Source organism: Chiroxiphia lanceolata, chromosome 3 (assembly GCF_009829145.1).
Source record: "Chiroxiphia lanceolata isolate bChiLan1 chromosome 3, bChiLan1.pri, whole genome shotgun sequence".
NCBI classification, from domain to species: domain Eukaryota; kingdom Metazoa; phylum Chordata; class Aves; order Passeriformes; family Pipridae; genus Chiroxiphia; species Chiroxiphia lanceolata.
The window spans coordinates 69,136,529-69,146,809 of NC_045639.1; the positions used below are offsets into that span (position 1 = coordinate 69,136,529).

The window sequence follows — 10,281 nt, forward strand, 5'->3', positions numbered from 1 at the left end:
TATGTATTTCAAATAATTAGAATAATTTCACAAGGGAACTGGTTATAATATGGTAAAAATTACCGTAGAAGTCAATGTTGCTAAGACAAGTACACCAGCAAATGATCACCTCCTAAGTTTTTTAATTAATAAAACAACATGTAATTAAAAAATCCTACAGAAATGCTTTCTGCATGTTAATGCTTTCTGCTGCAGAACAGGATGAAAGAACACATGTTTTTGTCATTTGGTCCTGCTGTGTTTCAGGAAGTGTTTTATAAGGGTGATTTGGTCACATAGGCTCTGATCTGAACAAGAAAGGAAACTGCATAACCCAATTCATTGGCAACATCGAGAATCAGAAGTATTTCTCATTTGCTCCCTGGCCTGCCACCAGATTGAAAAAGGGAGTTTCTCCTTCTGAATCATCAAAGCTCAAGTGGATTCCCACTCACTCAATAATGACTGCTGAATGTCTAGCAAATTGCACAGTAGGAAACTGCCAAAAAATACAGATCATTTACTTCCTGTTGTCCATTTCATTGCTAAGAAATTTTTAAACAAAATACATTTTTTAAATAATGAGAAAAAAAAATAAACCTTCATTAGTATTCCAAGTAAACACAATCAAAACAAAACTTGAAATGGGTCATTGACAGCACACCAGGCTATCTCATGTTTCAATAGTTTTAAGGACAAATAAATTCTACCCTGCGTTTGATTTTCTATTTTGACTTTGAATAAATGCCCAATTTCATCACTAACTCAGCACAAAAACAGTGTTATTCTTTTTACCTCACAGATGAATCCTTCAGTTTAGGCCTGAAATTTGAAGTTGTTTTTGAAATACGTCCCCGAAGCAGCTCAGGAATTCTACTGCATGGTCACAGTGTGAATGGAGAGTACTTGAATATGCACATGAGAAATGGACAGGTATAATGAAGGTCATATTTCCTCTGCTGCTTTGACTGATTTCTCTTCCACCTACTTGGGCTTTGCTACATGCAATTCTGTCTTACAAATTTGCCATTAATTTATTCTTATTTCTCTCCTAAATATGATAACTGCTTAGATTAGGCAATCCAGACTTTTATTTTAAAATACAAAAGATAACACCAAGACAAGATCAGGTCACTTTACTGGCACAAACTATAAATATTTCATGAGCAGTTGAAAAGAAGCAAAAGCACTGACTCTTTGGTGCTGTTCTTTCACCTACACATTAAAAATGTCGCAAGTAAGGTAACTGCTGATGAATTTTAATTTCTTGTTTCTTAAAAGAGAAGTCTGAGTTGCACTCAGTCTCTTCTTCCTTTAACATATATGTGTGTGATGGGGAGAGAAATGCAACACCTGAGGAAACATGCTGTCACCTCTCTTACAAGAGCAGGAACCTACAGCAGAGTGACTGAGTGGACAGTTGAACATGGTGAAAGCAGGCGTCTAATATAGGTGACTAAGTGAGCTATTATTCAGAGAACCTATATTGGTTATCGATGGAACAATGGGTCTTTCAGTTAGGCACCTAACTTTTGACAGCTAACTAGGTAAGGTTATCCTTACCCATGTAGCTAGCTCTTGGTGAACTAACAAAGAAATTGTAAAAGTACATTGCATTGCTGCATATCATGCCACACTTAAAGGCTGAATCTGTATACAACTGGTCCAGTCTAGTACTTCTTATGTAAAGTTCTAACTGGAGGTCTGGATGTCTAGAAACTTGTTTGGTTTTCCCAGCTGTATCAGCTGGTCTAACAAAAGATGCTGTCCCACTTACTGCTTCAAACCTCACCTCCTGTATAATGTGTATGCAATTCATAAACAAAATTCACTGTGAAAAAGCAGCTCTTCTCTGCTTGTCACTGCAGCAGTCCAGTACATTCTTAGTAAGCATTTGTGTTTCTTTAGCATTAACTATCTGTTCCCTTTGAATGCATTATGAAAGACTTGCTTTGCGAAAACAGTTTTGCTGGACAAATAAGATCAGCAATTTTAATTCATTTTTTAAATGTACACATCTCTATCAGTACAACCTGTCTGGGTGATTTATTAAGGAGTCACTTTCCCTCATGATTCTTTGTTTGCTTTAATCTATGTATTTTGTTCAAGGGTGGATAAAAGAGAACATGAGGATCATTTCAATTGTGGTTGCTGGTGCCCCTCTGCAAAAAAAAAAAATATTTAAAATTTCTTAGTTACAACTATATCAGAGACCCTCTAGAATTAAACAGAAGTTCTTTCCTTGGGAGAGACTATTTACAAGGGCCTGTAGTGGCAGGGCAAGTGGGAATGGCTTCAAACTGAAAGAGAGTAGGTTTAAATTAGATATTAGGAAGAAATTTTTTACCATGAGGTTGATGAAGCACTGCAACAGGTTGCCCAGTGAAGTTGTGGATGCCCCATCCCTGCAAGCGTTCAAGGATAGGTTGGATAGGGCTACAAGCAACCTAACCCAGTGGAAGATGTCCCTGCCCATGGCAGGGGGGTTGGAACTAGATGACCTTTAAGGTTCCTTTCAATTCAAATCATTCTATGACTCTATTATTTTCAGTCAATACCGTGTCAGCATGATCAGGGGCAACTTCGATGTTTGAAAAGCCTGAGTGGCTGAACTCAGTCCAGAGTTCTCTGGCAGTCATCACTGGGAATCTCATGTCCCTCAATAGGGGCACAACACTGCTCTGCTGCTGCTGTAACATTTCCAGGCAGAAAGATACTAATCCATTAGCTAAAGCAGAGGTGCAAAATTCAGAATTAGGTTCCCTTTCTAGCTCTGCCAGAGATTTATTGGTAAACTTGAAAAAGTAACTTAAAAGTCATTCTGAAATTCACTACCTATTCCTTTCTCACATCTTTTCTGTTTGTTTATACTTGGGTTTTTCATTACTGTTTTCCTTATTAAGTGGCTAGAAAGATGCCAAAACATCATCTGATGCTTCTAAACACTGATTTACCATACAGGAAATTATAGAGTAGAGGTACTAGAAAATGAGTGAAATTAGCTGTTATTTTTAAATCTTTTTTTGAACTCTTCCTTGAGTTAAATTAGAAATGTCTCAGAACTATTGAATCTGAACAATAATTAAAAACAAACCATACAAACAAACCAAACAAACCAACCAAACAAAAAAACCCACCTAAATTGTGGATTAAAAAAGGTACTTTATTTTGAAGAATTTAATGAAATCATGTTTTCCTTTCTCTTGGATACTTGACATATTTTGAGTGAGGGATACATCATTATTATAACTGAAGTTAAAAAGAGAAAAGGAGGGTGTTTACAGTGACAATTACATTATTTTCCCCAGGTTACTGTGAAATTGAATAATGGAATCAGGGATTTTTCAACTTCAGTGACACTGAAACAGAGTCTCTGTGATGGCAGGTGGCATCGAATTGCAGGTCAGTAAAATGCAATCATCCCCTAATTAAGGTGACAGAGCCCATCTCTCCCTCCCCAGATATCCAGCTCCATGGGCTAGTGCACTAGGAATGTGGTCATATTTTCAGTTCTTTTTCACCTGTCAAGTCCCAAGTGTGTGTGAAAGATGCAGTGTTATTCATCCCTCAGATACAGAACTGTAGAGCTTTCTGGGAGGACAAGCACAAGTCCCTGTGAAGATATGAAGAACAAGCAAAGATGGAAGCTCCTTATTCAAAAAACACAAAGCAGCCTAGCTGAAATGCTGACAACCTTTCCTAAGTCACATACCAGATGATATTCTTCCTTTCTCAATTAGAGGTTAAATAAGTTGGTAGAATGTAATAGGCATAAGTATATGCCGCCTTTAAAGGTCAAGACAGACCTGAGGAGCCTTTTGCTCACAACAGAGAGATGTTTACAGCCAGGATTTTGCCCCTATGCCAGAGAGTCATCCTTCTTTCCTGGATTTGAAAGTCAAAAACGTACTTCTAAAACCCAGGTACTTTGAACCCCTTTACCTTCCTGTGTAGATGCTGACTTAGGATGTCTCCTGCTGTCACATCAAGAAGAGATCTGAGTATGCACCCTTTCCCCATGCATTCTGGTTCCCTTCTGAAGGAAACCCAGGCACACAAGCAAGGAGGAAACGTCACTGCATTTCAATACATCCCCTATTGGGAATGATTTGGCAAACAGTTTTCCTAAGCCACATGCCATTGTATGCTCATATTTGATAGCCTAGACACAGCCACCAGCAATCAAGAGCCCCACTCAAAAGCACCCTTTCTCCCACTCTGTATTTTCCACTGGTCCTTCTGCCCACATACTGTCACTGAGGGCTCACACTCAATCTAGCAAACACTAAATTAACTAATCAGATCAAACAGATAACTCCCTTCTGTCATAAAAAACTCATGTGCTACTTCTTATTGATCCCCGTTCCTTCTCCTTTCAGTTATTAGAGATGCTAATGTGGTGCAGCTGGATGTAGACTCTGAAGTCAACCATGTGGTAGGGCCACTAAATCCAAAGGCAATTGACCACAGGGAGCCAGTGTTTATTGGAGGTGTACCAGGTACGTTTTTCACAGCTTTGTGGTATGTTGTTCTCAGATTTCAACACTGTTTCCAGAGAAAGAATAAAGACTGAGTTTTCATGTCAAAAAATAACAAAACGTGAACAACTTGGTAAAATTCAAAGGCACAAGAGCAGATCAGAAATTTTCTGTCTCAAGTTCTCAAAGAAAAGAGAGTGCTGCTGCATTGAAATCAAAACATTCACAGCTGCTGGAGGGTCAGTAAGGACTAAGTAGAGAAGTCAGCCAGGTACAAAAAAAATCCTTCTTTTTCTATTTTACCTCCCAGTATGGGTTTACTGTTCTTTTAAGAAACAATTTATTTATTTATGGGATTGCAAACTCACTGTCACTGTCACTGTCACTGGAGTCTCAAGGTTTAGTTGCTGGTAGGCTTCTTTCCTAATCTTCAAGCAATGGCATCTTTGAACACAAGACAAAACAAGGAGATTCTTTTTCTGACTACTTGTTTCTATTGCACAGATGTCTGCTCATGTGTATTTGTGACTCACAGACCATCTGTGTAGCGTGGGCCAAGATTACTACATTTACTTCCCTTATTCAACAGACAGAGCTACTCTGTTGGGGTTCATATACAAACTGTAATCAACACTACATGATTCAATTTTTAAGTCAACTCCTGTACATTTCTCACTGAAGACATGCAGCATTATTTCTCTGTGCCTTGCATGTCAATCATGAACAGCTCTAACTACAAAATTCGTTATATTGCTTATCTTGGATTAGTGGCTTGAGTGTGTGGTGTTCACATCCATTCCACACTACCAGGAGGTAAAATGAGCCTAAGGGGAATAATAAAACCTATGCACAGATGCCTCTTCATCTTTAAATCCAAACTGGAATTTTATTAGGACAGAACTCTTCCCAGAGAGGTAATATAAAGGGGTAATTGCAAATGCTGTTCTGCTTCATAACAGAGCCTTCTATTTCTACATTAATTATAGAATACTAAGGCAATGCCATTCATTGGCTCTATAACACTATTATCACCCTGGCACAGAAAAATCTTACGTAGAACTTCACAAAACCAAACAAGATATAATACTAAATAATACCATGCAAATCCCCAAATCTTTGTTTGCGAAGCCTAGCCATGATGATGTGATGATGATGACCATGCAAACACAGCAAATTAGATGCAAACTAACAAATCAGACACAGATGACAATACATGTAATGTATAATTACAAAAACAGACAAGGGGATTCATCTATTCTTACTTAAAAGAAAATGCAGTTGTCAAAAAATGCAGTTTTTCTCTCTGCTGACAATGTGGTATCAAGGCTTTACATAACTGTAGATCACTAACCATACTTACTCTAACGACCTCTACACTGGCAGTAAGCCAGGTGTTTTAAAAGACCCACTGAAGATTCAGCAGAGCTGCAGTTAGTAGCAAATTTAAAAGATTCTGCCTCCGAACTGATGATTTTGGTTTGTGAGCTCTAAATTTTTATTTATTTAATTTTTTTATATGCTTCTTTCAGAGTCTCTGCTAACAACGAGCCTGACTACACGCAATTCCTTCATTGGCTGCATTCGTAACTTCATGATTGATGAAAAGCCAGTGAGTTTTAGTAAAGCAGCTTTGGTTAGTGGTGCTGTAAGCATTAATACCTGTCCAGCAGCCTGATAGCGCACTGCATTGAACCTGTAAAGTTCCTTAGACCACAGAAAGAAAAACAGAACAAAAGTAACCACGTTCAGCAAGAGAGGAAGAATGAAAATATCACAACTACATCTACAGAAAGCAGCATGCTTAAGGGTCATGTCTAATATTTACATGCAAAGAAAAATCACTGAAGAATAAAGGGCTGTTGCTTCTGCACTTCTCTTACTATACCACAAGAGTGAGCTTTACCATTTCTTATAGTGTATGTGTGGCCAGTCTGTTACATGAAAATGTGGGATTATAAAAGAAATTAAAATTATATTAAATATGTTATTTTCAAGATAGATCTCTACATCATTTCACTCCACACCTTAGTCACCTTTTGTTTTACAGGAAAGCATCTGCTAATGCTCTTTAAAGAATAAAGCCAGATAATAGATTTACATCACAAATAACTGTTAAAAGATTTTACTGTATATTTTTAATTTTACATTCCTCAAATAAAATGGGGGGGCAGAGAGTATACTAATTATGTAAACTTACAAACAATGAAAAATTAAAATTTTTATTCCATTTCTAGACTTCATGGATATGTTCTAGCACAGAGTAAAGACAGGATGTATATCTTTTAACACAGATGCTTTATGTATTTGATCATTTACATAAACTGGGCAGTTTTAGAGTAATACTTGCCTTACATAGAAAGGGAGAGACAAAATTCCAAATTCCAAGTTTTTTCTCTGAATTTTTAAATGCACTTACATAGAAACATAGCACTAAATTCACAGTCTCATGATTTCATTTGCAGTAATGTAACACAAGTAAACATGAAGCATAGAAAGTAGAATCATGGTCCAATTTCAGTTGACTCCCTTATTATACAAATTCATCACTTCCTTGTGAGACTGCTGCAGGACTTTAGTTTATAGCAGTAATACTCAAACAAAGAACATGTTCCTCTGGAACATATGATGCTGCAGAGGAACTGGGAGTGAAGCAGGAAGATGTAAACAGAAGGCAAAAGGTTGCAAATCTGAGCTATGTTATAACCATAGAAGGTAGATGGAAGTTAATGCTAGGGTTTAACTCACAGTAGGCTTGAACACAAGTCACTTGCAAAACTTTGTCTTTTCAGTGATCACATAAAGGCATTAAAGCCATTTAGGTTTCTTTTCTCTAAGAATAAAGTACTGTTGACAGAAAGTTTTACGAATGCTGGGAAAATTATTGTTGGAACCAACTCAAAAGATGATCAGCTGCAAAGCAGAAAGTATGAAAGGCAAAAATAAAGGACAACACCCTAGAGACTAAAAATTGATTGGGAATTCATCTGGAAAACACACAAGTGACAACTGGAATCCAAAGATCTTGAATCTATGGACAGCTGGAGGAACCACCAGAATAAGACACACGTGTAAGCAGCTTCCCTACTACTTTACCCCTAGTGGGGAAAGGGTTTTGACAGATTGCAGTGGGCTTGGCTTACTTTGGATAAAGAACTGCAAGCTCTGGATACACTGGCACAGGAACTCTCCAGCAGCTGGGACCCCATCACTGACTCTCCACTTATCTTTAGAGTCTAGTGTTGGGTGGTAGGTGGATGAGAGAAGACAGCATGGCTCCAGCAGCCACTGCCTCTCCTTTCATCAGCCTTGTCAGCTCTGCTCTTTCTTTCAGTTCCCATGCCTGTTCCACCTGCCTTCTCCTGAATGTGTCTCCACTTCCCTTCCCTGGAACTCTCAGGCAATGTGCTTTGAGGACTGATTTCCCTTCCAACTCCTTATGGAGGCCCCGTACTTCTGGCAGTGGTATATAGACCCCTCTTTCCATCACTCCATAGCCCACTGTTTATAAGCAAGCAGTTAAGAGTATACCTTTGCAGCCTCTCTGAATCCAGCATGGGTCTCTCCTGAATCCAGTTGCCTTCAAATGCCATCTTTGTCTCAGATACCAAAACCACTATGCCCACTCAGCTCTTTTCTGCTCCTAGCAGATTCAGAACAGAAAATATTTAGGGCTTTTGGTTTGGGTATTTGTGTTGAGGGGGAATGACCTCAGATCAGTGTGCTGGATTCCCAGTGGGTAGCAGAGGCCATGCATAATGTCATCACAGTGTAGCTGGGAGCAGGGGTAAAAAAAAGGAAGTCTCCCTCCTTCCAGTGCTAATGAGTTGTTAGATTGGCTCAATCAAGCTCAGGACACCACAACCTGAGCTAAGCTTCCTCAGGCCCTGGTCTCCGTGACCCTATTGCTGGAGAGAAAAGAACAGCAGATTCCCTGCTCTGATAGGTTTGTTACAAGGATTACTGAAATTCCTTTTGAGGTTGCCTGCAGCTGCTAAGCAGAGATAGCCAGGAATAGCATATGCCTGTGCCCCCTAAGAGCATCACAGTTTAGTGAATGTTGGTATTAAGTGGAGCATTGTATGTTAAATGGTACTCACATACTCAGAATGTTTTTCTGTCTTATACCTACTTCAAACCAAAGCATATTTTCTCGTATCCACATCCAAGCTCTGTGAATAAACAATATTTCTCTTAGCCATATTTGCTGCAATGTGATTTGGTTTTGTTCTGTGAATTTACATTTAAGAATGACTTTTCTGATTAATCAGTCCTTTGCATACTTTATATATGGAAAACTAAAAATACACTAAAACAGTATATGTGAATAAAAACCACATTAAAATTCATAAACTGCTACCATTCAATTTACTTCTCTTTACTATATCATCAGCTAATCAAACATAGCAGTATTCATGGAGGATATCTTCCTCAATTTTTCTTTCCAGGCCTCAGAGATGTAGGTTTTCCCTCTGCAGAACAGGGTTTCCAAAGAAAAATACTATAAACCAGAGGATACTTGCAGACTCAGGAGAGAGCAGAAAATAATGCAAATTTCCCTGCCCCCAACATCCACATAGACCTTGAAATTACCATTTCATATGCACCAAAGAAAGTCTGTATGTGATGCATTATATTACATACACCTCCACATTCATTTCAAAGCTGCTGGTGTTTAAGAGAAGGTGACTGCCTAAGCAGAAATCTTCCCAGAATTCAATTTGTCTTCTGTATCTATCTTAAAAATTATAGCTCCAAAGTACAAAACCCTTAATCTCCAAAGATTTGGGAAAAACTTTCACGTTCTGAGCTACATTGTCAGATTATCCATTTGCATTTTCAATATAACTATCTCAATTCTGCAGAAAACCTACCAAAAAAAAGAGCACTGACCTTAAGAAATGATAACTTTTCTCTGCCACCTTCAACATTTTAATAAGTGTTGTTGCAGCCTTTATCTAAATCAGGGCACTGTTATTATATCATGGAATATTTTGAAACTGGACATTTGCATGTATATATAAGAAAGAATCCAATTTCAAGATTAAATACTCTTCAAACTGCTTCAAAATAAAGTATTTAATTAGGCCCCTCCATCTCTTATATCTGAGATCCCCCCTCTCTTCAAGGATCAAGAATATGGACAACAGCCTAGACAGGAAAACTAAAGATGGAATGTTACAAGCCTTACAGTAATTCCCCAAAAACCATTTTTTTTAAGTTAAAAAAAAAAAAAAAACAGAAAAAAAAAACACACACCCCCCACAAACAGAAAAACAAAACTACAAACCAACAAACCTTCATATGCGAACTAAGACCTGATATAAATCAAGGGATAGCATTAGTTCGAATTCTGGTGTATTCTCCCTACAGCAGCATGTGGCCTAAATAGTCAAATGACTGTTATTAAAAAGATGCTGAAAGCATAGCACACATATTTAACTTGTTATGCATTATTGGCTGTTGTTACAGTTGGGATTTAAGGGTTATTCACAGAATCATTGTGGTCCATGGCAACTCATTTCCTCTCAATAACATAGTAGGTTATTCATACAATTATTCAATCTGTGTTCCAAGGCTGTGGAACACCATTCCCATATAACACCTTCAACACAAAGTTACTGAGAAATTTAGGGTAAGAAACACACGTTAACATAAGTCTGTTGATTAAATGATTAACATAGACAAAAAGTCTCTGATGGGACATGTATAGATTCATGCATTTATAACATGGTAGATGAAGTAGGGCTTCATCTACAACAAAACAGAAAGTCAGTGTGTGATGATTTCTTTTGTATAGTTGAGCTGACTGTTTCATTAAACCTCT

General features: G+C 37.9%; 1 protein-coding gene across 1 annotated transcript in view; it reads left to right on the forward strand.

The window, feature by feature from the left end:
- The window catches only part of LAMA4 (laminin subunit alpha 4), a 106,830-nt gene extending 98,023 nt beyond the window's left edge, over nt 1-8,807 (forward strand). The window contains 4 exon segments of the mRNA XM_032682154.1: nt 782-912; nt 3,288-3,381; nt 4,359-4,478; nt 5,987-8,807. Of these exon segments, the coding sequence (XP_032538045.1) occupies nt 782-912; nt 3,288-3,381; nt 4,359-4,478; nt 5,987-6,132 (491 nt within the window). The 3' untranslated portion in view covers nt 6,133-8,807.
- Nucleotides 8,808-10,281: the final 1,474 nt, after the last annotated feature.